We start from the raw sequence: 26,417 nt of genomic DNA, 5'->3' as shown, positions 1-26,417 counted from the left end.
AATTACACACATTTGTAGTTCCAACACAAAATGTGAGGATGTAGGATCTATGCCCATTGTCTGAATCCTGTATTTTTTGTTTTAGTTAATCGAGCTTCACTGCTGTACTACAGGTTTGCCAACTATTTTATTACCTGTACTTTATTAGTCTAAGGGCTCAACACATTTAAAATACTTTATAATACAAACCTTTCAGATTATCCTATGCCTTAGTTCCCCAAAAAACTGTTATAACATGTAATAAGGGTATGAATATAAGGGTGTGCATATTTCTAATTATACAACAACCAATTATAAATCTATGCCCCTATTTGCACAAAAATTTACATAGGATGTGTTTACGTTTCAGATGCTTGACATGGTTCATTCAGCCTCATGTTAAGGAGATAATGCGGATAAACTGATCTTGCTGATTAGAATTCAAAAGGGAAGATCCAAACTTTAAATATTATTATATTATTATTATATGAAAAGTCAAGTTGTAACTCAAATATTCCATGGTCATTGTACCTTTTCATGACTGAAAATATGAATAAAGAATGCACTGGATGCCTGCAAACAGTATTGATGAGTATCACAACTTGTAACCAGTGGTGGAAAATAGCCACCTAACCTTTTTGCCCAAATATGTGGATTAATCCGGTAACCCTTTTGCCGACCCCGGCCCCTTAGCTTGGGCAAAACTGGACTTTCCTGAAAATTTACCTAAATTCACAATTTATTAATTTCCTGGAAAATCTAACCCTTTTTATTCTTTGAATGAACTTAATTAACAGGTTTGGCTCAGGTCAAATCGAAGAACCAGCCTGTAGTTTCACAAAGGATGCGAAAATGAACCTCTGCTGCCCTCTGCTGGTTAGACCTGACTACTTTAGCTTTTCATTTGACGATTTACGGAATACTTCTTATAAATCACTCTTACAGTTCCACTCATTTAAACAAAATAAAAAAATCTTTAACCCTACTGTATTTTACATTTGACATACATTTTCTTTATTTTTACGGAGTTTAAACACATTAAATGTCAGTAAAAAAACAAAAACGGACGGAACTATTTGTCGGGGGCGTTGCCGTGCGTCAGCGGAAACGGAAGAGAATGAATGAAACACCCGTTGATATGTAACATGTCCGGGGAAGTACGGGTAGCGTGTACGAGGTCAGCGGTAATGCACGATTTGTTTAAATTGTTTGCCGGTTTTTATCTGTGACAACTGTACTTGTACTTTCATCGTGAGCGTCAGACCGACTGTCGGTGGAAGTTGACGGGGTTTTTCTTTTGTGCTCGTGTTGAAACAAGTCAAAGGTGAGTTCCTAACCGTTTGTTGTTCAGCTCGTGTCACAGCCAACAACACCCGACTTCTCTGTTAGCACGTGATTAAGAGACTGTGAAGTTATTCGTCTCATAATTCCGTTTGCTCTCTTCCATTTTGTTCGTCATCATGAGCCTAAAAAAACACTGAAGCTAACATGTACAGGGTTTCCCCTAGGTTTACTGGTTGGGGGGGGGGGCAATCTTTTATGCAGGAATAAGGTGTATAAGGGAAGTGACCTTCAATGACTTCTGCATGGCATTATATGTTAAGTACGATAAAAAGAAAAATTGGGGCGCCCCCCCCAATTCAGTGGTAGGGGAAACACTGATGTAACATGTCGGTTCCTCCTCCCTAGATGCCCCACATCTGCCACAGCACGGGGCGGTCCGGCCTCTCCCTCCTCCGCTTCATCCACCGAAGGGTCTCCACCAGTTCCCACCACCCCCCCCGTTCCCACCAGAGCACCATCACCACCACCCTGGGTCACAGCTGCCAGCACGGCCGGCGTGTGAGCACCGCAGCCCTCAGCCAGCAGCGGCAGCAGCACATGCGGGACCTGAGCGGCCCCGAGCAGAGACTGCTGACGAAACTGTACGAGGGACTGGTCGGGGGACAGCGGGCGTCGCTGGCCGAGTCCATCACTCTGGTGGAGACGCAGCACCCCAGGAAGAAGGAGCTGGCGCAGGTGCTGCTGCAGAGGGTGCTGGCCCACAGGACGGTGCAGGAGGGTCGCAATGGTGGGAAGCCGGTGGCCTTCAGAGTAGGTGGGTGGGTTCAGTGTCTGTATTAATTGAAAAGTGAAGACTAAGGAGACAGTGTTTGATCAGACACTGAATATTTAGATTTTCCTCTCATCTACATGATATATATTTTTCAGAGCTGCAAAAGTTAATTGATTAATAGACTAGTAATCATGTACTAAATTAATCGGCAACTACTTTGATAATTGATTAATCGGTTCAAGTAGTTTTTATGGAAAAAAAGTCAATATTCTATGATTTTAGCTTCTTAAACGTGAATATTTTCTGGTTTCTTTGCTCCTCTAAGACAGTGAACTGAATATCTTTGGTGTGTGGAAAAAACATGATCTTGGTGTTTGTGAAACACGATCAATTTATTTATTTATTTATTAACAATTTTATGACATTTAATGTACCAGACAACTAATCGATTAATCGAGAAAATGATCAACACATTAATCGATTATGAAAATAATCGTTGGTTCTCACAGTTGGGTCTTTGTCAGGCAAGGCTTATGGTTTTACACTGACAATGTAGGTTTGATACTCACTATCTCACTATACTCACGTTCCCACTTTGTTGGGAACGTGCGCTTATTCAATAAGCCAATTGCATGGCGGCAGTGCACAATGCATAAACTCACACCAGGTACAGGTCGGCTTCAGTTAATGTTCACACAAAACATCAGAGTAGAGGAGAAAAATATGATCTTGGAGACTTCAGAGTAGTAAGAGTTCATCCTAAATGGTGCATAAAACAAAAAGGCACATGTTGGGGTCAGAATCTGGCAGTTTAATGGTGTTGGGGGGGGACGACATATTTTTATTGACAACAGTCCTTGGTGCCATATTTTCTCTGTTGATTTCTCAGGTCTGTCGGGTCCTCCTGGTGCAGGGAAGTCGTCCTTCATCGAGGTGGTGGGGAAGATGTTGACAGGACGTGGACATAAAGTATCAGTGCTGGCCGTGGACCCGTCCTCCTGCACAACAGGAGGTAGCATCTGAGACCGACAAAAAATGCCATTGACCATGTTGTTTATGTTTTGAAATAATTGGGATGCTGCCTATACAGTCAATAGCACCAATGCTGCCCCAAAACAATGTGTTGCTGCAGGGTCTCTGATGGGCGATAAGACTCGAATGACTGAACTCTCCAGGGACATGAATGCTTTCATCAGACCGTCGCCGACCTCTGGAACACTCGGTGGAGTCACCAGGACGACCAATGAGGCCATCGTTCTCTGTGAGGGGGCAGGATATGACATTGTCCTTGTAGAGACTGTAGGTAAGACACCGGAATATGAATCTCAAACTGGGTTTGAGTTTGAATTTTCTTTTAATTAAATCTACTTTTCACACTTTCCTTATCTGTTTGATAAATATTTTTTTTTTTACAGATGACAACCTTGTATCTGATTGTTTTCATAACCAGCTACATATTAATGCAAAAATACTAAGGTCCTGTCCTACCTGGCATCAATAATAATCTTAAGAGATCCAATAAGAGTGAACAACTCTAAGTAAAACAAAGAGACAAACAAACCCCATACACTTACTTAGCAGTGTTAAGATTTACTTCCACTGCCTTCATTAAGTTGCAGAATAAAATGGAAAAAAGTTAAGTATCAAAGTTAAGTATTAAATCTGTGAATATGGTGTTGCAGGTCATTTTTCAATCTTGTTGCCACAGAAACAGTTTTACCATAAATAAGTGTTGAAGTCTGACACCGGCTGCTCCTCATCAGACACCTTGGTTGTATGTCATAGGCAAGAATTTATTCCCTGTGAAGACTGTTAACGCTCATAATTAATCAAAAGCATTTTTCTAACATGTCCGAACCAACAACAATCTTACTTTCCCTGAACTACTTTTATTGTGTCAAATTATGCTGGTCAACTATTCATGTCATTTTATGATACAATATTCGGTCTGGTGCCCCCTTCTAGTTTTTTGTAAAAATCTGCATTACATTTCTGGGTAATGGTCCGTTGTGAATATATAAAATCATCTGCCCGTGTTTCCAGGTGTGGGCCAGTCAGAGTTTGCGGTGGCTGACATGGTTGACATGTTTGTGCTGCTGATTCCACCAGCAGGGGGCGATGAACTCCAGGTCAGTGAACAACATCTGCAGCACCACCAGTGCCAATCTGTCAGGTCAGGAAGTTGGTTTTAGCACCTTGAATCTATATTTCGATAATTCTGTGCTACTCTGCTGTAGGTGTGTAGAGAATGCCCAGTAATAGTAAGCATTGGTCATGTAAATATGGTAACTCCATAGTACTACGTTATACATCCATGAGCAGTTTTGTTTCAGTTTCTTAATTGTGACACGACAGATTCACTGAAAATGACATTAAATATGATTAATTGTGAATATAAGCATTATTGTGTAATTAATAATGTAAATAAATGAGCTAATCTACATTTTGAATCGCCTCGCTGCATTAATGCATTTACAAATTGAAGTTATTGAGGAGAAGCTGATTTCTGTGTCCAGGTTTTATGTAAAGATAAGTATGTTGACAAAAACTATATGCTAATCAATTTATTAATTAGCAAAAATTAATTACTCAGTTAGCCTAAGTCATTAGGATTGATATTATGGTGATTATGGTGATTAAGCGCCTCAAGTGGCATTTGTTTTAATTAGTGTAATTATATCTTGCATCAAACATGTTGCCATCGAAACACAAAAATGTTATTCAGACTGGAAGTAGAAATATTTAACACTTCCTGAGGAAGAATGCAACTGTGTGGCAATTACATTCCGTTGCATTCAAGTACAGTGTAACATCATGAACCATCATTACAACGCCAACAATATTAAACAATATTAATATCTCCTCCAGCCTTCATTCGTCAGCCAGATACAAAAACCTGAGCAGAAACCACGTTTCATCAGGAGAAAGGCAGTAAAATAAATAAATAAATGAATAACTGTCACAAAAAGTTCAACTACTCTTTTTTTTTTTTTGCATCAGTCAGAGGTGATTTTACTTGAAGCCAAAAAAACAGACAACTACATCCATCCATTACTCGGCGAAGAGAGATCCCTCAGCAGATGAGGGGGCGACTGGAAGTCAGATTTATTTAGTGTTTTGTAGTGAAGTGAATTACTCTCTGATGCCAAAATCTCTGTGCAGGGCATCAAGAGGGGTATCATCGAGAGGGCTGACTTGGTGGTTGTGACGAAGTCGGACGGAGACCTGTTGGTGCCGGCCAGGAGGATCCAGACTGAATACACCAGCGCACTCAAGCTGCTCAGGAGACAGTCCAAGTCCTGGAACCCCAAGGTCAGTGTGTGTTGTGTATGTGTGGTGTGAGTGATTATGCCCGTCTACTTGTCTATATGTTAACAGACAGTGTAGTGAGGGAGGGAGCCAAAAAAACCAAAACTGACAACTGTTCAACATTGGACCCACTGGGCAACCACAGCTGCCTTGTGAACCCAAACAAGCTATCCCACCGTGAGTTCAGCTGATCTGGAAGAGGGGGGGGGGGGGTGTTGATAATGATGGTGATGATGTGAAACCATGATAGCATCATGGTGTCAGTGCGGCAGTGTCTCACTCCCTGCACGTCCCAGCTCACCCACCTGCTCGCCTGGCCCCCTTCCCTTTGTTTGTCCAGCCCCTGATGCAGCATCTGCCCAGTGAGCAAGCTGCCAGGGAACATCCCCTCCTCCCACCCCTACTCACCCTCACCCCCAGCCCTCCTCACACTCACCTCCACCCCTGACTCCTGCTGCTCTGGACCACTCGGCTGCTGTGTCATGAGTTTAGCTCATTTTAAGCCTGCACACTCGTATAAAAGCCATCAGGCTGCTCTCACTGCCTCTTCCGCAATTCATTCTTTCCTTCTTACCCGCTGATTTAGCCTCTTTTTCATTTTTCTTTTCTCTCTCAATCTAGCTCTGCATGAAAACAAAACATGAATGTCATAGTCAACGTCTGCGTGATTGATAACACGGAAAAAAACAACAACAACTAACAACTAACAATTAACCAGAACAAATAAATTGCAGAACACTTTGTCTAATAATTAATTGAATATTAGATTTATGAAGTTCCAAGAAGTGTCAATTACAAATTGTCAATCATCAAGTTAACATTGAGTATGAGTATTCCTTGTTTATTTTGTTGCACAAATTGCACATAATCACAGAAAAGGCAGCTTAGCTGGAAATCTCTGCTGTGACACTGGGGTAGCTTTTTTTTTCTCAGACATTTTGTCTGTTGCCCTGATTTTTGTTATTCCTCTACAATATATAAATATATATATTTATTTTTTCCCTAGCCGCTTTTTATCGTCTTCTCTTCAAGTTCAATGCACTTGCAGCCAGGACTTTATAAAGCCTCAAATAAAGCCAAAACTATGTGCATGGCAACACACTAGTAGAGGTAGGTTTTATTTTTGGAGTTGGGAGTTGGGGGTTTATTAGCCCCATAGATAAATAGTAAACACTCCAATAACGGTTAGTCTCAAATTAAATTTCCTGCTTTTGCATCATACTCAAATTCAATCCTTGCAAAATTATTATCTTGATGTAGTAATTAGAGAAGTCGTAATTGGCTGTTGATCACAGGCCTCCAATATTTACCAGCCTGTCACTTTCAACTTTTCCGAGTGGCATTTGATGACAAATTATTTCCCAGTGACATAAGTCATTTCATTACACATTTGCAGTCTGGAGATTGTAGAGTCTGTGAGGTTTGTTCTTCTTGTCTCTCTTCCTCCAAACCCTTTTTATTCACTAGTGTGTAATGAAATGATTAGTTAACACAAGGTTAACTTTAATATGGGGTCCTAACTGCATGTGTGACTGTACTGATTTTTTCTTTTGTTCCTGTAAATCTGAGACGCAGACATTTCGTCGTCTTTGAATTTGAACATTGCCCTTGATTTCATCATGCATGTTCTTGAATCGTTAACAACCTCTGAAAAAGAACAAAAAATCACTTTTTCAAGAATGAAACACTAAAACTACATTTACCCTTAGATTACTTACGTGAATGAGGTCTGATGGGGAGATGAAAACACTTCCTACAGGATGGAGATGCATCCAACAAATCTTAAAGATCAGAGCAGCAACTTTGCTCCTTAAGCTGAAACAATATTTCACAAAAATCTTTCAACCTACCAATACCTCTATCCAAAGTTTTATGCTTTTGGCCAATAATATTTTTGACAGGAAAAAACAGTTTTCCTTGTATTAATTGTTTTTGTCATAGAAGTTTCAAATTTGTCAAATTGCTGAGATTAAGAAATTTCCAAGGATGGCAGAGAGGTGGGTTGTTGTGCCTTTGGTGACATCATCAGGCTGAGCAGTCGAATTGTCAGGACAACCGCCTAGCTTTTCACACATGCATCCCGCACCCTCCCTCCCCTAACTACCTCCTCAGGTGGTGCGCGCCTCCTCTCACACCGGTGAGGGCATCCCGGAGGTCTGGGCCGAGTTGGAGTCATACCGGGACGCCATGTTAGCCAGCGGCGAGCTGCAGGGCCGGAGGAGGGCCCAGCAGAAGGTGTGGATGTGGAGTCTGATCCAGGAGAATGTCCTCCGCCATTTCCAAAATCACCCCAGTGTCAGAGAGGCTCTACCCCACCTCGAGGAGCGGGTCACCAACGGGGCCATCTCCCCAGGCCTGGCTGCTGACCTGCTTCTGAAAGACTTTGCGTCGCCGTCTTCATAGTAAACAGTGGGACTGGATCTATGTTAGGCTCATCAGGGCCACGCAGTGGCCAAATAAAAACCCCAAAACCCCAGGACAGAATAAGATGATGTGACTTTGACCCTGTGGTTTGCACAAAAAGAAGCAGCGCTGCTCTTTTTACACTTCATTTTAAGTTTAAAACACCCGAGGCCGAAGTCACCAGTTCCACAGACACTCAGTTTCAGCTCGCTTTAATCCAAATCAGGAGAGGCCTGGCTCAGCTGACGGTCTTCATGTCTCACCTTGAGGTTCAAGACATTCACATCTGTAAAACTGTAAAAGAAACTGGGACGGTGTTGGACAAGAACACTACAGCCTTCATGAACAGGTTGGATAAGTGCTGAATTGGTACATACGGAGGATTGCAGAGGCCTTGTTACAGTGAGCACAATAATACTGATCATTTTCACGAACAGTGTCTTAAGAATCAGAAGCTGTTCTGGCCATTAATAATGACATGACAAATACTGTTGTGAAAGTATGATCTGTGATAAGCATCTGGAACTTTTGCCCACAGATCTATCATTGATCATTGATACAAAGAAAAGATGAGAGGATACGGTTTGGAGCAATAAGATTTGTTCAGTCGCTTGTTTCTATTGTTGAACTGCTGTTGACATTGATATATATTTCTGAGTGGAATCATATGTTAAGTGTGATGTGAATCTTAAATGATAAGTGAATAACATTGAATCTGTCAGTGCAGTTGAGCTCATCTTTCTCTCTCCTTGTGTTTTCTCCTGATATGAAGGGGGGGGGGGGGACTAGGGGGGCTGAATAATGTAACTTATTAGTCCTGGGATTTGTCAGAAACACACTTTAATATTTTTAGAATTACCTTCATAAAGCACTGCACTCCTCAACACCACCAGAGATCAAAAGACAAAGAAGTCACATAGTCATAACTTCGCTGCAGCTTTATTCAGGCCTGAGTATCAGTAGCATAAGATTGTATAATCTACTCAACACAGTCATTGCATTAACAATAAATCTGTAAAAATAAAAATAGATAATCAATATATATATATATATATATATATATATATTTTTTTTTTTTAAGGAAAAGCAATAGATGACTCGCCACATTTCTCTTTTTGGGACCTGTGAATATTTTCAAAATAGTTAAAAATTAATTCATCAGTTGTTAAAAATTGTAGATTTATTTTAACAAACAAACATACAAACGTGAACCAAATATAATCTCCTTGGTGCTGCTAATAAGTATAAAGAATATAATCCAGTACACACAAAATAGTTTTAAATTTGTGTTTACAATGTCAGAAAAATGACTTGGCAGACAATTAATTTTATGCGTCATAAAATATCATCTAAAGAGAATTTTGATGCAATTACATTTAATGCAGATAAAAATTAAGACGCAATAAAGGTCTTGAACTCTTTTACGGTCACTGTTGGAAAGTAGCTTTTGGATTTTTCATTATATTAAGTATATATTGTTCAGGATGTTCTCACTCTCTTCGGCCACTAGAGGTCTCCCTAATCCCACTCTGCCCTGGATTCATTATCCTAACGAGTGGGCCCTCAGTGCCAATCAGTCCACCCCTCGTAATGCCCCCGCCTCCTGCCCTCCATCCATTCTTCATTGAGGTTGCCTAGGGTGTCAGGTCACTTGGAGGTGAGGACATCAGTGGCTGCCACTCTCCCTGAGCACAGGCTGTACTGTGGTCCTCCTCGCCCTCGGTGCCAAACCCTCCTCTGCCCAATCTCAGTCGTCGCTTCAAAAAAAGAATAAAAAAACTGCGCTGCGACGCTCCGTACAGTACAGGACAGGAGGGGGTGGGTGTGTGACTGTCCAGCTTTCAACCTCAACCCCTCTCTCTGAAAATAGCCTATATTTCAAGCGGGAGGGGGAAAAATGTGAATGTAAATTTAATACTAATCCACGCTTATCCTTGTTCTGTCTGCTTTGGGAATACTGAGCCCGAGCCCACAGCCACCCAACCCCACCCGCCAACCAACACTGGACGGGCTCCCAGGTCGCCGCTCGTTTGCTCCCGCCTGCGTACAAGAGGAAGAATGCCCCTTGAATGCAGATGGATTCATTAGGTCTGAGTAACACCCTTCTCCTCCATCATGCTGACACAAACGCATACACACTGTAACTGCTCTGGCTTTTGCGAAAAAGGGAACAGTGAGTTCTGCAGCGCGCACACACACTCATGCGCGCATATACACACGCATTTACATACACGCATATACATACACACAGTTGTCTCCAGTGTAAACAACACCATGCGGTTTCACTGAGGAAGATTAACTCAAATGCTGCTGGATCGTGTTCGGCCATTTTAGCCTAAACACAGAGCCCATCCACATGTGTTTAGCATTTCACTGGATCTCTTGAATGTAAGCAAGAGGACAGAGACTGGCTCTTTGATGAGGTTTTTTTTCATGTTTAATTGAGGAGCTTACACTGACAGTCTCTCTTTGTGTCAGCAGTCTCAAGTCAGTTGCTTTCCTGGCTCGGGACAAAGAAAACCGGTGCCCTCATCCTGATGTACTTGCTGTCCAAATCTCAGCTTCCCCCCCCCTTCAAAAACCCCAAAGTCTGCACCGAGCACTGAAAAATGGGGGCTGCTGCAAAAAATCAGTAAGGAAAACAGGCGTACAGCGTCGTAGCACGGACAGGCATCCGTGCTCCCCTTGTTGGTTCTGTCGTGTTGCAGTTTGGTTGTTTTCTGGTCAGATCAGAGCGTGAGGGAAGGCTGCCACTGAGGGAAATGTCAGACTAGCCCTCCCACCAGGCTGTTGTGGGGGCTGCGCGTGTGTGTGTGTGTGTAGTGTGACAACTGGTCATGGGCTGCTGATCCACAAAGTCTCAACCCGTCCCTGCTGTTTGCTCCGGTCCTCAACCCACAAGCACATACCGCCACACTCGCATACATGGACACGAGTCCTGCTCCTCTTACACATCTTGTACATACATGCAAGCCATCCATCCCCTGTCACACACACACACACACACACACACACACACACAAACACACATGCTGCCTTGTTGCCCACCCAGCCGCTCCGGCTCGGCTGGCTGCACTGCTGTCTCTCTGTAGTGACAGATGAGTGTGTGAGAAGCATTTCCTCCAGGCTCGGGGCTCACTTTCAAGACGGCTGCAAAACGATACAAGGAGCCACACACTAATGGGGTTGGAGAGCAGCAACGAAGCCCTGCGTGTGTGCGTGTGTGTGTGCGTGTGCGTGTGTGTGTGTGTGTGTGTGCGCGCCAGATGTAACACCCTACTCATTATGCCGCTCTGATGGGTCACTGTGCAGCCTCTTTATAAGAAGACCCTTATGGCGACATGTCTTATTATATCCACTGCTGCGTTGGATGTTAATACCGGGCTGCACTGTGCATGCCGCGTGCTCTCAGGCCTGTCGGGTGATGAGACGCGGTTGGCATTCGGAGTGTGTCTCGATGCAAGGGTTAATTCTATTTAACCTGGTGAAGTCTGCATGGACGGTGCGGTCAGAATGCCCCAGGAGGGCCAGAATGTACCTCTTGCTTTATTACCCACCTGAGGAGACTCGCTCTCCCACACATGCACACTCCACTGTTTGCTATGTGTAATTTACTGGGCGGCCCGTTGGCCCGGCCGCCAACTGCAGGGGAGCGCGAACAGAGCCTTGACGCCAGTAATTGGACTTTAGAACTGATTGGGGAACTTGATTGACCTCCAGTAATGGATTTGAGTGAATAATTATTTGTAGTTATGGTTGGAAGATGATATCAGGGAGAGAGAGACCAATCCGAACAGTGTGACTCACCCCTGCCGCCAGAGCCGAGCGCTGCCAGCACTCAATTAATGAAATCCAGCTGCTCCGACTCCCCACGTGCAGTGGCTGATCAAAAAAAACACACAGGGGTCTGGTCAGAGAAAGGGTTATCTTCATCCAACCTTTCCCTTTTTGCACAACTGGCAGCCCGTGGCCCATCACAATAGTGATTATAAAATCTTCTCCACTCCAGGTACAAGACATTAAGGTTGATAATGTCTCCATTATTTTTTAACTGCCTGTGGCAGTGCTCGGCACAGCCCCACGGCAGCCATGTTAATGAGGCCTCTCAAGATGGCAGGCAGCGCCTCCTCAGGACACAAAACGCAATCACTCTTAATCCGGCACTTTAATTGCCGGCCAAGCCATGCCTAAGTGAATGCAGCTGTTCCGTCTCTGCGGGCGAGTGGCTGCACCTCGAGGACGCTCCAGCGTATTACTCACAAAAGATAAACTGGACTTGAAAACAAAAGGGGGGCGGGGGGGGATGATGTGAGCCGGTCGGCGTCTTGTTAAAAAACGGAGGCGTCTTTTCTCTGGTCTTTTCTGAGGTCGTCTGACAGACGGCGGGAACTCGAGGAGTCCTATTTTTTCTCTCCTCTCCCCTCGCTGCCTTTACGCATAATTTACAGCTGTCTTCAGAGGCTGGAGACGGTAATGTGCAGCGAGATCAGCAGCCACCTTCCTTACTTTGCTCTCTTTTATCTTCCTCTCTTTGCTCCTTGATTGACCCACTTGCTCCCACATCATTATCCTCACCGCTCTCCTCGATTTCTCTTTCCTCTCTTCTCCCCCTGCTTTCATCCCTCTACCAGTCCTCCTGTCATGCGTCCCTGCCCCCCCTCCCCTCCCTCCTCTCCCTCCCCTCCCTCCTCTCCCTCCTCTCTCCCCTCTCCCTCTGCGTGACCCCTCATTGCCCCGTTGCCAGTCTCTATTATTTCTTGCTGCCCAGTGGCCTGGTCAAGCTGGTGCTCTGGGGCTCCGGGCGGCCCGTGTTGTGACAGGTAACACTGGGCCACACACTCTCCACGGTAACATGTGGAGGTCAGCTTGTCATACCTGTCCACAGCTCCACTGTGCGCGCGCACACACACACACACACACACACACACACACACACACACACACACACACACACACACACACACACACACACACACACACACACACATAAAAAAGTCATGATTTGCTGTGTATGGATAACTGCCAGACAGCCCTGGCCATAACCTTAGGTTCAGAAAGAGTGAGTGATGAGGCGCAGTGGAGTAGATCCACACCTCCACCCATTCTGTTCCTTTGTGCTCGCAAAACAATGTCTTTTTTTCTTTTCTTCTAAAGGTCTTACATGATGTGTTGCCCTAACAGCCATGGCAACAAGTAGAAATGCTGTAGCTGTTCCTGTTTAGCACAGAGGAGCAGGATTTAAGTGGATAGTGGCTGTTAACTACAGCTCGACTCCTCTCTCTCCTGGCATGGCCTGCTCCCCGTGTTAATGACCACTCACAGTTGCCGCCCTGAGGGGACTGCGGGACAGAGTCAGCCAACGTCGGACCCTCACAGCACCTCCACGACCATCTGCTCACACAAGAGAAAATATGTTCCGTGTGTTATTTGTCTTCCGCATCCTTTGTTTTTGGCTTGTGAGAGGAGACAAATGGTTTCTCTCATTTATAACACATTTTTAATGGGACGCGATCGCCTCAGCCGAGGGTCCGGGCGTGTTTTTCCGGCTCTATCTCTCCTCTATCCAGCTGCCCTCTATCAACTAATGAATAGCCAAGTTTTGTTAGGTTCAGGGCCAGTAATGAGAACAGGGATCCTCTACCTGACCGAACAAGCTCCCTCCACCCCGGACAAGATGGTGGCGCCCCGGCAGTCGATCAGCAGTTTTTGTTACCGTGGCATGTTCCTGGCTCCTCGTCCGATCCAGGGCGATGCCCCACATTACCGGGCCTGCGAGGGGCCAAGGGGCCGGCAGGGGTTTGTCACGCCAGGTTGACATTTCAGGGAACTTTGCCAGGACACCGCCGCACATTTCGTCCTCCTGGACAAGTGGCGTGGGAGCAAACGTGTCAACTCGGGCAGATGGGCAGGCGTCAGTGCCAACCTCACTGGACCGTACCGGACCGCTGGCCTGGCAACTGTCTGCCAGCCGGCCAAACGAAGAGCTCTCTGGCACACAGTGGAGGGGCAGGTGTCTCCCTCTAGCAGCAACTTCTAGGAACGTTCCTGTCTCCATACAGTTTTTGTGTCTCTGTGTGAAACAGTGAAAAAAGATGAAAGCTATTGCAGCATATGTAGGAAAAAATGTAACTGATGTTGATAGTGTAGAAGTTCAGTGTCGCCAACACTAAAATGAAATCATTTAGGCAGACAGTGCAAAGACTTAAAAATAATAAATAATAACTCGAGCCTAAGCCAAACCACTTTTATTTTGAATCTATCTTGATATTTAAAAAATCTGGGCTGCCAATGCTAGAATGAAATCCGGTTCAAAACAAAACAAAACAAAAAGCAAGCCTTAGTGATTTCCAGACCGCTTTATCTTAACATGAAAAGAACTTTTTAGACTGAAAAGTATTTGAACGTCCGACAGGTGAGGCGGAGGCAGTACGACCCCGACAACATCAAATTTATGAACAAGAACGTGCTAATACATTCATAGATCCTGTAAATTATGGTCAGATGACCACAAAAATAATATATCTTTATATATATATATATATAGATATATATTTCTAAGACCATACTGTCAATAAAAGGGATATAAGTCCCAAGAATCCAAAATTGAGTATTGCAACAATATCCACGAACGACCCAAGACTGAAATACACATATTGTAGCAAACGAGTCAAACTTTTTCACTTTTATTAAAGCGTCTCTCAAATTTGCTAATACGAGGCCGATTGGCAAACTGGGCGAGGAACCGTGCAGCGCAGCACAATGAGATTGTTTTGGATGTTGCATGAATCCAGCCTAATCCTGTTCTTGCTTGATTTTGACAGATTTTGCTAAATGGGTCTGTGGGAACCTTGACATCGAGAAAATGACCATGGAAAAAATTATTAGAAAACGAGAGAAAATCTGCACCATTAAGTTCAAACATTTTCACTTTTGTAATTTCACCTTCAAGTTTAGTCTGCGCATGGTCTGTGTATTTAAAAAAAAGTAAAGTAAGTAAAAAGTATATTGACTGTGTTTTGAAAATTACTTAGCATTTTGGCAGGAATTCAGCATTTTCAAACATGAAACAATAAAAAATAAGATCTTAACTTCATATTTTGTTACACATCGTGCACACACATAACATGACACTTGAGCTCGATTGGACCAGATTCTAACATAATAGTGTGTCTGCTCTGTTTTCTGATATACGTCTGCTGTGATCATCTGAAAAGCTAATGTACGACCGGGAGCATTGAATCTGTCACTTCGGGGGGTAACTAGGGGAAAAAAAGAGAGGGAAAAAAAACAACAGGCTTAGGCTTTTGTCAAATTAAACATGCTCAGAGATGATTTGTGAGTTTATGTAGACATATGTTGGGGTGTGTGCATACATTCCATGCCAATCCCATTATCTGGCCGTGGCGTACACCTGTGCTCGCGTCACGTAGGGGCCTTCGTTCAGCCAGGCCTGCTCCGAGGGAGCGCCATTAATCTTCGCTAAATCAAATAAATCAAGTGCACTTTAGAAAAGAGCTGTCAGCGTAATTGTTGTGATAGCCATTCCCCAGCTACTCCGGGGGGGAGCGCTGTTGAAAATTGTGTGCCAGGGAATGCACACTCGCCGCCATCCAAGGAAAAAAAAAATGCCAGGGGCTCCGAGAAGAGACACAGTGGAGGCTGTCCTCTGAACGAGGACATCTGAGGCGTCCCAGTGACACGACGGACACTGGGAGAGGGCGATGAGATTGAAGTTTGCGGCCGCTGGTTTTTTTCTGGTTGCCATTTTGAGTCCGTCACAGTGGGACGCTCGGACAAGGCCACAGCAGTGTGTGGTGGGCTTCTCTTTGTGTTTGATCTCATCCAACATTAAATGTGACTAAAAGAAAACACCCTCTAACGCTCCGCAGTCGCCGCCGCCATTAAATGATCCTGCCGAAGAGAGAAAGCCGCGGTGGCGTCGAAACATTAGGGCCCTAATCTTCAGCTCCATCCCTGCACGCCTGTGCAGAGAGAGCGCAGTGTGGTATTTACATTTAAAAGAATGCTAAGCCCTTTCAAGGAAGCCATATTGGTGGTTGCGGGGATGAGACCGGGGGAGATAATGGGGATGGAAAGAGCAGCATGTGAAAAGGGCTGCGCTGCCCTCGGCTTCCCTTTCAACCAATGAGGGTTAAATGACTATCTGGGCACCTAGGCAACCATTTCTGTGCTGCTGCTTCTTCCTCTAGTTTGACTGCGAACCGGCTGAACAGGCTGCCTCCATCCGTCAAACATGCCTTTGTTTTTTTCTGTCAGAAAACAACCAAGCTGCCATCGCGGACCCATGAAATGTTGTTTGTGTTCGTGTTTGATCTCACTGGAACTATTTGCGGTTTCTTGTTTTCAGGCCATGGATGTTTTTTTTTCCCACCCGTTTTTTTTATCCTTCACTTTAAAAAAAAAAAATATATATATTTTTTTTACAAATATCCTTTCTCCAACAATGTTATTAGAAATATATCCATACAAATAATGATCATACATGTTTCTAATGGTTCCAGCAGATGGTGCCAAACTGTGTGTGTGCATTTTCATCTTTTAAAGTGTGTCTTGTTCGTTCTTGAGAGATGAATAGAGCCCCCCCCCCCCCCCCCCCCCCCCCCGCCCCCCCCCCCCCCCCCACACACACACACACACACACCCCTTAACACACCGGTTTCGCAATAACCAACGGAGAGAAGACAGACGGACAAAAGAGGTATTTAGATAAAAGAGGATACTGTATTTAGACGAGGTCTCTGCAGAATGCGTTATGATCACAAGCACAGCAGTTGTTTGTGCAGATGAAAGGTCAGGGTGGCAGGAGAGCCATATTGTTCCTATTTATAATAAAGTTAAAAATATTCAGCCACAGCCTGTTTGGTTGAGGACACGCTGTACGAAGATAAACCTCGCCACACCCGAGAGAAACAAAGTGAAAGTACCAGGAGAGGCTAGAAAGATGAAAAGACATGGATGGATCTCTGTTAATTTGTGTGACCCACTCCCTGCACAAATGAGAATGGATGGAGGGATTCCTGATGCCCTGATTGGAAGATGGATGAGTGTGCAGCTATGGCTTTAATTGATTGAAGACAGGAATTCGGTTAGGGATAATTGAATCATGGAAATCATTAGACGCTCAAGTGCATGGGGATAATTAGCCGAGCTAACCAGGTTGTAATCAACCCTCGGCACAAATCGTCTTTGGGATACGGACTAAAAGGAGCTTATTATCCCGCAAGACTTAAGGTCCCCAGAACATCAAACTCTTCTTTTCACATCAAGACACATTTAGTGATTTGAAGCTGCCTATTTTAATTTTTATGGATGACACAGAAGATGTTTATTAATAATATTTCCATTTCCTTTGAACTAATCGGTCTCTTGGTCAGTTTTCGCTGCAACAGACTCCCAGGGTCAGCCGGGGGTGAGTGTTCTACTCCATTGCTCCGTCCGGGGGAATGAGGAGCCTGATTAGTTTGGGCTTGACCTTGGGCTATTCTGGTAAACTCGCTGGATGAATGTCCTCACAAAGGGTGTGTTTGAGGGTGGGTGTTGAAGTTTCAATATGAAAATGTTGAATTTGGGCGGCGGAGATTTGTTGCCCGTAAGATGCTGAGAAACGGCGGCTTACGTCTTTAGGCTCGGTGTCACGCGAGACGTTGAATGAAGCGCAGCGCCGACTGTTACCCATAGAAACCAAGTAACCTCTGGCTGTCTGTCACAGAGAGCCATGGTAACAGTGGAGCCTGACAACTGGGGAGTTGGCTGGCTTGTGTCCTATCTATTTCAAAGACATGCTCATACTTAAGTAGAGCTCTGCCCATTACCCTCCTCCTCCTCCTCCTCCTCCTCCCTCCTCTCTTCCATATTGTGTTTGTCATCCAGTCGGAGTGGCCAAGCACTAGCTAGATATTTGCGGCAGCAGCAGCCAGCAGGGGGGTATGATCTGTCCCCCCCCCTGCTGATTCAGACTGCCCTAAGTCTGGATATGCCAGGCCCAGAGACTTTTGGGTAATCCCCCCCCCCTCCCCTCCCCAAACACCCCCCACAGTGCTTGCCGAATCAGATTGCCGCTGACCCCCGCCGAGTGATGTCTCACCCTAGAGAGCGGGGAACTGGCGCGGCGGGGGGGGTGCGGGCAGCCAGTGATGCCATGCCCCCCGGGCTGGGCACCAAACATGCATGTAAATACATGTCCCACCATGCGTGTCCGACGCGCCTGCAGCGCCGCCGTTCTCCTCGGTGCACTGTACCTCGGTTTGTTGATCGCCCTTTTTTCGCTGCGCGCACATAGTACACTTTCTTTGTTTCCGACTCGCACTTTGACTTGCACAACTTCAACACACGTCTGAGGACCGAATAAACATGGAATTTTCTTTTGATGTAAAGATTTTAAAATCAACAAGCGGCCTTCAGCGGAGCCTTGTTCTGTTCTGGCCCGGGCTCCAAGCCACGCCAAATCGATTCCAGAGGGCATTTTCTCCCCTCGTCTTCTCTTTCCCGTGCACCAGTGGTCCTGCTCCGCACCCCCGTGCTGAAGGCCGTTCACGGCAGGACTCGGAGTGTTTATTTTCCTCTGTTGGAGCAAATAAATAGGAGGTCTGTCTCCACTTAGCGAAAAGGCCTCGGCTCCTTCACAGGCTAAAAACCTCGATGGTGGACGGAGGGGTGGCGAGGAGGAGGAGGAGGAGGAGGAGGAGGAGGAGGTGGCCGTCTTGGAAGTACTGACGCTGAGTGAAGTGTGTGTGTGTGTGTGTGTGTGTGTGTGTGTGTGTGTGTGTGTGTGTGTGTGTGTGTGTGTGTGTGTGTGTGTGTGTGTGTGTGTGTGTGTGTGTGTGTGTGTGTGTGTGTGTGTGTGTGTGTGTGTAAAAATGACAGGGCAGAGAAGACTGAGGAGGTAAACAGGAGATGAGAAAAGAAGAGCATTGAGTGAGTTTTTGGTGTGATGGGAAGATGTATCTGGAGCTATGAAGGGAAAAGAAAATAACAGTGAGGTTGACGTAGTGAGAAAAATAGAGAGAAAAGGAGAGACAGAGAGAGAGAGAGAGAGAGAGAGAGGCCGGGCAGCTGGGAGCTCCCGCAGACACGCACTTCTGTCTAAGCAGCTTTCCTCTCAGGGCAGGGTCACGGCGGGTCACGGCGGGATTACACTTTTGGCAAACAAGAGGGAGCTCCTCTCTCGCAAAGCCGCGCGCGACTCCCCCATGACTCCCAGCAGCTGTAATAAAGCCAAGGCAGCCTGAACCTACAAACAAAAAGCTAACACGCTATCGATCGACAGCGGCCAACTTTGGCGAGGCGGTGTCGAGAGGTCGACATTGTGCAGACAGCCCGGGCCGGGGTGAAGGGCCATTATTGGGATGAGGCAAAACTCCGGCGTTCGCCCTCGTCACAGAAACTCCTCACTTAGTTGAGAAATATCTCCCGACTGTCGGCGCGCGGCGGGGAGTTATTGTTGCTCGATGAGGAAAACGAAGACAAACAGCCGCCGTCGTGTACAGTGCGACGTTCCAATCACCAGATCCAAATGAGGTTTTTTTTTTGGTTTTGTTTTCTTTTATCCTTTCAATCAATAGCCATCCCCTGCAGTGCCTGCATGTCTCTTCACTTCCTAATCAACACTTCCACTCGTAGGGAGGTCAGCCGAGCAGGCGCGCGGCGCCCCGAGCGCTGCTTTGAACTTAATTAAGCAGCTTTAAACACAGCCGAAAAAGATTCATTAATACACAGGCGAGATGAGCGGCTAGATGAAAACGTGGCCCCTCCGCAGGAGAGATGGGGCTTTTCGGACGGCTGTCGAACCCCACAGGGGTCAACATCCAGCTCCTGCAAGTTCTGCCCAATCCTTTTTTTTTTTTTTAACATTTGATAAGGCTCCTCCTGAAACTCTCTCTTTTTTTTTCTTCTTCTTCTCCTCCTCCTCGCCGACCTGTACAGCCCGCCCAGGAGAACGAGGCGGTCGTGTACGTGGAGCCGTCGAAACGGCAACATTATCTGCGAGCCACGGACGAAAGGGAAAGAGAGGGGTAGAGATGGAGGCGTTCACCGGGCCTGGAAGGCTGCGGCGGAGCCTCCAGGGTGCTGGGAGGCCGGGCCCGCTGAAGGAGAGCTCCAGACCAAGGTGCTCCATAGCTCGGGGGCTAACGGTGATAAATGAGTCCCTTAATGTCAGCAAACACTTTATCTCTGCTTCATCTGTTTTCATTAGGCAGAGGCAACCTTTGGCTGGGCGAGAACGTGCTGTAACTTTCATTACCACGACACAAGGGAGGAGAGGGAGAGAGAGCCCCTCCCGTCGGTCTCGTAAAAGCACCGGCTAGGCACCACGACGGGTCCGATTGCTTATTGTTATGATGGCACCGTTATGAATCAGACAACGCCACGTCCCTCAAAAGCTGATCAGCGCTTCACCGTCTCCCTGCCGAATGATATCGGCTTGTTTCAGATTTTTCTCTACATCTTTTTTAGTCTCAACCCGTATTCTTGTGTCTTCCCACATGCTGCCGTATGTATTTTAGTGATTACAAGAATCTAAAATGATCATTGAAATCAAAATGTTTCTGTGATGTGAAACAAAGCAGCGTTTGACCATTTTTGATCATTTGACAAAATTATTTAATGGCTGCATCCCAATGTCTTCATCAGCTGATAATAATAATAATATTAATAATGTGACACTGACACATTAGACCAAATCAAGTACTGAGCCTCGGCTGATGAAGACTTTGAGATGAGGTTGAAAGCTCAGGAAATAAAATACACTAAGCTAAACCTTGAACTGTGTTCGCTCCTGTTCGATGCGACATCAAACGAAAACCTACCTGTTAAAAATCATTGGATATTTTTTTCAATAATGGACCTTGACCGTAGATGATTTTGCTCAACTACACTTCAGAAAGACAAGAATCAAGTGAATCAGTGTTTCATAATATATTAAGATTAAGTGATATGTGATATTTTGGGAGGTTTCTCTCTGGTAGCGCTGCAACTAATGATAATTTTACATCATAGATTAAATGTTAAGTCTGGCAAATGTTGAAAAAATATATGAGCAACAGATGTTCATTTTTGAGAGCATTTGCTTCATCAAACAACCGTAATGACAAATAATTAGCAAATTAATTGCCAATCAATTTTTTAACATGTTCATTTATAGGGTTGAGGCATTGAGCATCTCGGAGGAAACGGCCAACTGAGAGGAAAACATATTTCATTTTTCCTCAAAGTTGAGGAGTGATGCGGTTTCAACTAAGTGACAAATGTGATCAAACAGAAAAGACAGACAGCTGATATAATATCTGATGTAAGCTTTACTTTCAAATCCTGTTACATTTAGAATCTGGCAAGTTGAACATAAAATAATGCCAAAAAAAACAACCAAAAAACGATACAAAACCAAAAAAAAAAGAAAAAGGTACAAATGATCTATTTACCAGTTTATCGTCACAACCCTGTACAGCCTTAACAATGGAGTAATAAAAAAAAGCTTTATACAGCACATACCAATCTTTAACGAAGTGCCAAATGATAAGAGAGTTGAGCCTTTTCTACTCATAAAGTTGCAGCCGAACGTAAAGCGAACTGATTGTAGGACAGTGCAGGCCGATGCTGACTAAATGCAACTGAGGGAGTTAGTTTGAAAACACAATCAAGTGCTGAGGAACTAGAGCGAGGGGCAATGTCATGCATACTCTGAAGTGCCGAAAAGGTAGTCGAGCTTTTAGAAAGAAGTCACTGTGCTGCTTACGATTGGGCAAAAAAATAAACAATAAGTGGAAACAATTTTTTTAAACATAACACTCAAACTGGGGGGGGGGGGGGGGGGCCATTCATGATTACGTTTATCAAAAGGCAGACATTTTTAGAAAGGTGTCAAGAGAGCGGACACATTCTTTTTTTCTCGTCTCTCCTCTTCAGCTTTCTTCTTTTGGACCCTGACAATTAGTTTGACTCATTCTCAGAAGTCTCAGGTGGTTTCCATCCACCAAGTGGCACTAGAGTATAAACGATAACACAGATAGTACAAGGAGCGCGTGTGTGCTGGAGGGGATGCTTCCCTCGCTCCGGAGACGACACTGTGCCAGGCGTCGGCGGAGCAAAAGAAAAACAGGAGCAATCAAAACAGCAGTGTAAAACGAGGGAGACAATCGCGGCATGGCTCCGGAGCAGGACGTGACGGATTCAATCCTAACATCACATCCTGCGGCGAGTTGCATTTTGGTCTTGACAATTCATGTTTCCTGTCCAATCAACATTTCTTTTGAAATTTCCTGACATGATTTAAGTAGAAAAATAATTACAAAAAGCAACAATGATTCAAAGAAAAATGCATGAGTAAAATAGACAAATAGAAACGACAAAGAAAAGAACAAAACAATCCCTTTACAAATAAGGGATTTCGGCTTGAAGACCACTTAGGAACACAAGCACGATCGATAACGGGTAAAGCTTTTTCAAAAATAAAACGCCTGTACTATGCTGCCCCATCTCACAAAACATACTTTTTTTTCTTCGAGTATTTTATGGATAAATACATATTCTCATGATCACAAAGTGCAGCACTGTGCAAAATTGGCTATCACAATTTAGCCTGGGACTTTAAATTCCCAGGGAGATCTCAACCTCTACTGTCTAATTCATGCAATTTGTATTAATTTACTTTCTCCGATGTTCCACGGAGGCTACGGCGCCTCAATCCCCCCGGGGTCAGCTGAGGGAAAGATTAAGGATTTAAATAACCTCTTTTCTTCCGGTTTTGGAGTGAAAAGCACAATGGAATTCAACGGCCCATGGGGACAACTGTGAAACTGTCCAATGCAGCCACTCGCAATATAGCATAAAATGTACCTTTAAATCAAGATAAATTGGACTCAGTTTGCGGAATGCGGCTGCGTAAAAATGCTCCAATCCTTATTCTCTGTAGTCAGAGGTCGCACAGATTCACACCCCCCTTCTCTTTTTTCCTCAGCTGAGCCTCGGGGTCGTCTCCGGACGGAGGCGAACGCTTCTGCACGGCTAGAAATGCCTCTGCGTGAAACTAAGGGATGTTTGATTGAGTCATTTCCAGCAACTACTGTCTTTACATTACGGTAACATGGTGGTTCTAAGTTTGCACTTTATAAAAAAAAAAAAAGAAGGAAAATAAAGGATTAAGTGCTTTTGGCTTGAAGTGTGACTACATTAAGTGCAATTAAAAACTCAAAAGGTTGACGGGAGGGAGGGAGGGAGGGTAAGAAGCAGTACCATGTCAGCCACTCTGACTGAAGCCAGTGCCATTGAACACAACGCTGTACATGTGAAGGGCTTCGCTTCAGCATTGCACCCGAAGGAGCTCTTTATCCCGATAGGTGCTCTATGAATGTTAGTAGAAAAACATTTTATTATGATGTAAAAGGCTCAGTAAAAAAAGTTTTTTTAAAAAAAATGAACAAAACAAAATAATAAAACAAAAGAAAAAGACACAGAAGGCCACCAAACACTCGAAACGTTCCCGCCTCTGCCAGCACAGAAGACACGCCTGTTCACACCTCTGCATCGCCTCTTATTCATGTACATAAAACAAAAAATACATTCATTCAAGTCATTTTGGAACAGGTTTTTTTTCTTCTTTTTTTTGTACACAAAAATTACAAAAAGCTCCAAAAAGCACCATTGAATCGGCCTGTGGTGACCCCGGCTGCGGGGAGGCTCGCCTACCCAGAGCTTGGTCACCTCCACGAAAACAGTTATCTCATATACCTCTTCTACGTACAGGTGCGTGACACATAGTTCTGCATGTGAAACTGCTGCTGATCTCCACTTGGTCTCAGAAGCAAATGAATATTTTCCGTCTGGTCGGCCACACATCCGTCGTCTGGAGGATTTTCTCTTGCTTGTGATTCTACATTTATATTCAAATCAAAAAACGGTTAGAATTGAATGTATGTTTCTCGTCGTGTTCGGGTCATTTTGAATATATTCAATTCGCATGATTTGAATATTTACATTGTCACAGCTTATTTTCCTGTTCTACGCAGCTTACACACAAAATTTTAAATTAGCTAGTAACCCATTTAAATAACATTTATTCTGAGACAGAAGTGAAATCAGGCAGCAGCGATGCATAATATGGTTTCACCATTATACAAAAGACCAACAGAACTCAAAAAGATGGGAAGGGGAGGGGCTACAAAACTATGTACAAGATTGATAAATAAGGTAAGTGCGTGGTTTGAGGCGTTGCTTTGGAAACGTGCCTTTTTCAATGAAAAGCATGCCGTTTCATTGGTTCTGTCGCACCGCTAACACTTCAGGATATCTCCAATTTAGCTTCCTAATGACGAAAAAGCTAGTTGAAACACACAAAACGGGCATGCTCTTTCGATGCATAATAGCAATAGACAAAAATGCACTAAAATGTAGCACTTGCAAGTTTTGTTTCGTCTTTTTTATCTCATCAAACGACTAAAGAAAAATATCTATAAAACTGAGATACGTTAGTTTCCTTAGGTAACGAAACTGGGTCCAGGTCATTCTGACTTTTAAAAGCAGAAAACAAAAGGTAATAGAGAGTAGTAGTTGAAGTAGTAATAATTCAATCGATAGAACTCATAAGAAAAGCAGCTTTTTGATATAAATGCATTTTTAGCATGTACAGCCTTTTTCTCTTATAAATGTTTTTTTCTTTTTTCTTTCTTTTCTTCAATATGTTTGTCCAGCTTATTCTGCTGGTCTGATTGGAAAAGATGTTGCCCCCACTGCAAGTGGTCAAGTGTCATTCGCACCACCGTCCCGAGGAGTGAGGGAACGAGTGAGGAGAGGACGAGGTCAAACAGTCTTGGCCCTCTCCATCAGTCCCAGGTAGGCCAGGAAGGAGTGTTTGTGGGAGGAGGGTGAGGGGGAAGAGCGGGAGTGGCGGGCTGAGTTGGAGGAGGAGAAGAGGAGCGGAGATGTGGCGGGCCGCCATCTGGAGTGGAGGTCCGAGTGGAATGTGAAGCGGCTGTTGTGGGTGAACAGGGTGGTGAGGGGGATCAGGTGCGCCCGGTCGCAGGTGCTGTACTGCTCGAACACGTGGCGGGGGGCGGGGAGGAAGAGGGAGGGACCGCCGCTGGGGTTTCTGGTGGCGTCGTTGCCGTTGGCGCCGACCAAGCAGCGCAGAGGACCCCTGGGGTCCGACTGGTTGGACTTGCCCAGTGTGAACGACAGGGCGACTGACTGGAGCGCCTGGGATGCTGTTAGACTCATGAGGGGGCTGTTACTCCCACTCCCTCCACTGCTTCCTCCTCCTCCGCCGAACAGGAACTTCTCCCCGCTCTTCCGCAGCGACGAACCCCCTGGCGATGTTCCCTCGAAAGGCAGCTCCTCCTCTCCGCCCTCCTCCTCATCTTCTTCCTCCTCCTCCTCATCTCCTCCTCCTCCTCCTAAGCCTTCGTCCAGTCCCCCCGCTCCTCCACTCTGGTGTTTCTTGAGGTGGCGGCTGAAGACAAAAGGGTGAGTGGTGGTGAAAGGGCACTCTCGGCAGCCGAAAGTCTGGCGCGGCGCGTGCTTCAGCCTCTTGTGCAGGTTCAGGTTGTCCTTGCGCTTGCAGCTATAAGAGCAGCGGTCGCAGTGGAAGGGCCGCTCGCCAGTGTGCACACGCACATGCTCGATCAGCTTATTGGCCGTCTTGGACAAGTAGCCACACTGCTCACACTTGTAGTGGTTGCCCAGGCGGTGCCCGCGCATGTGGGCCTCCAATGAGGCCTGGTCGGGCCACAGTCCCTGGCAGATGCGGCAGCGGTACTCCATCTTACAGTGCGTCTTGAGGTGGCACTCCATGGCCGCTGGACGATTGGTGGAGTAGATGCAGAAAGGGCACCTGGGTAGTGCAACAGAAGGGAAGCAAGGGAGGGAGGGAGGGACACACAAAACACACAAAAAAAAGTTGTTGGCAAAGTGTATGAACCAAAACCACCTAACACAACTTGAAATTGAATGACACAAAATGATGAAGAGGAGAAGGACAGATAAAGGAAAAGTGTGTATCGTGAACAGTTCTGTGTGCTCATGGTGGTATGTATGTGTGGCAGTTTAATGATGGCAGAAGTGAGGTGATCAGTTATATGTGTGTGTGTGTGTGTGTGTGTGTGTGTGTGTGTGTGTGTGTGTGTGTGTGTGTTTAGGAGGGAGGGGGTTGACAGGCTGGAGAAAGGAGTGGAGCAGTAGGACATGAAGGGAAATGAAGGAATGGAGTGGCACTTACATTTAAATAGCACCTTTCATCTGCTCTGGGCCCCAAAGCGCTTCACAAACCCTGCAGAACAGAATCACCTCAGAAAAACCTCGAAATGGTCAAGGCCCTCTCTCCCTTTCTACACACTCCTACATATATAAAAACACTTCACATTGCTCAAGTGTATACACATGTACACACTGGATCGGGCGGTAAAACATCTTGTTCTGGACTTGAGGTCAGAAAATGTAAGCGGCGATTCGCCCCTTAATATCCATTAACTTTTACTGTTTAATTTTTGGCTAAACCTGCCTGCTTTTGTTCCGAAAAAGAAACGTGGTTTACAGAAATTAAGAGACTGCGTAAACCTTGAGGAATGGAAAATATAACCCACATGTGCAGATATAAACAATACAGCAAAGACGTTGAGTTAAAGGCAGATTCCTAATATAAAGAATATCAAAAGAACTCATC

The 26,417-nt window shown here is 45.1% G+C and overlaps 2 protein-coding genes across 13 annotated transcripts in view; one reads left to right on the top strand and one right to left on the bottom strand.

Annotated features, from left to right (window-relative positions):
- Positions 1–1,091: 1,091 nt before the first annotated feature.
- Positions 1,092–26,417, top strand: part of mmaa (metabolism of cobalamin associated A) — a 31,454-nt gene continuing 6,128 nt past the window's right edge. The window contains exons 1-8 of one of the 12 annotated variants that reach the window (XM_047333636.1): positions 1,092–1,156; positions 1,669–2,077; positions 2,925–3,047; positions 3,168–3,338; positions 4,079–4,164; positions 5,198–5,347; positions 19,695–19,899; positions 22,722–22,913. In XM_047333636.1, coding sequence (XP_047189592.1) covers positions 1,669–2,077; positions 2,925–3,047; positions 3,168–3,338; positions 4,079–4,164; positions 5,198–5,347; positions 19,695–19,899; positions 22,722–22,846 — 1,269 coding nt within the window. In that variant the 5' untranslated portion in view covers positions 1,092–1,156 and the 3' untranslated portion in view covers positions 22,847–22,913. Of the gene's footprint in view, positions 1,304–1,668; positions 2,078–2,924; positions 3,048–3,167; positions 3,339–4,078; positions 4,165–5,197; positions 5,348–5,684; positions 6,163–7,456; positions 8,474–19,690; positions 19,900–19,961; positions 21,597–22,721; positions 22,914–26,417 lie in introns of those variants that run through there. The other 11 variants (XR_007031302.1, XR_007031301.1, XR_004794127.2 and 8 more) reach the window with 11 other exon arrangements.
- znf827 (zinc finger protein 827) overlaps positions 21,046–26,417 on the bottom strand; it is a 61,361-nt gene continuing 55,989 nt past the window's right edge. The window contains exon 14 of the mRNA XM_035636205.2: positions 21,046–25,589. Within this exon, the coding sequence (XP_035492098.2) occupies positions 24,560–25,589 (1,030 nt within the window). The 3' untranslated portion in view covers positions 21,046–24,559. The remainder of the gene's footprint in view (positions 25,590–26,417) is intronic.

This window comes from Scophthalmus maximus, chromosome 8, assembly GCF_022379125.1.
Source record: "Scophthalmus maximus strain ysfricsl-2021 chromosome 8, ASM2237912v1, whole genome shotgun sequence".
NCBI classification, from domain to species: Eukaryota; Metazoa; Chordata; class Actinopteri; order Pleuronectiformes; family Scophthalmidae; genus Scophthalmus; species Scophthalmus maximus.
The sequence above is the reverse complement of the archived record's forward strand: the minus strand, read 5'-3'. Positions and strand labels throughout refer to the sequence as shown.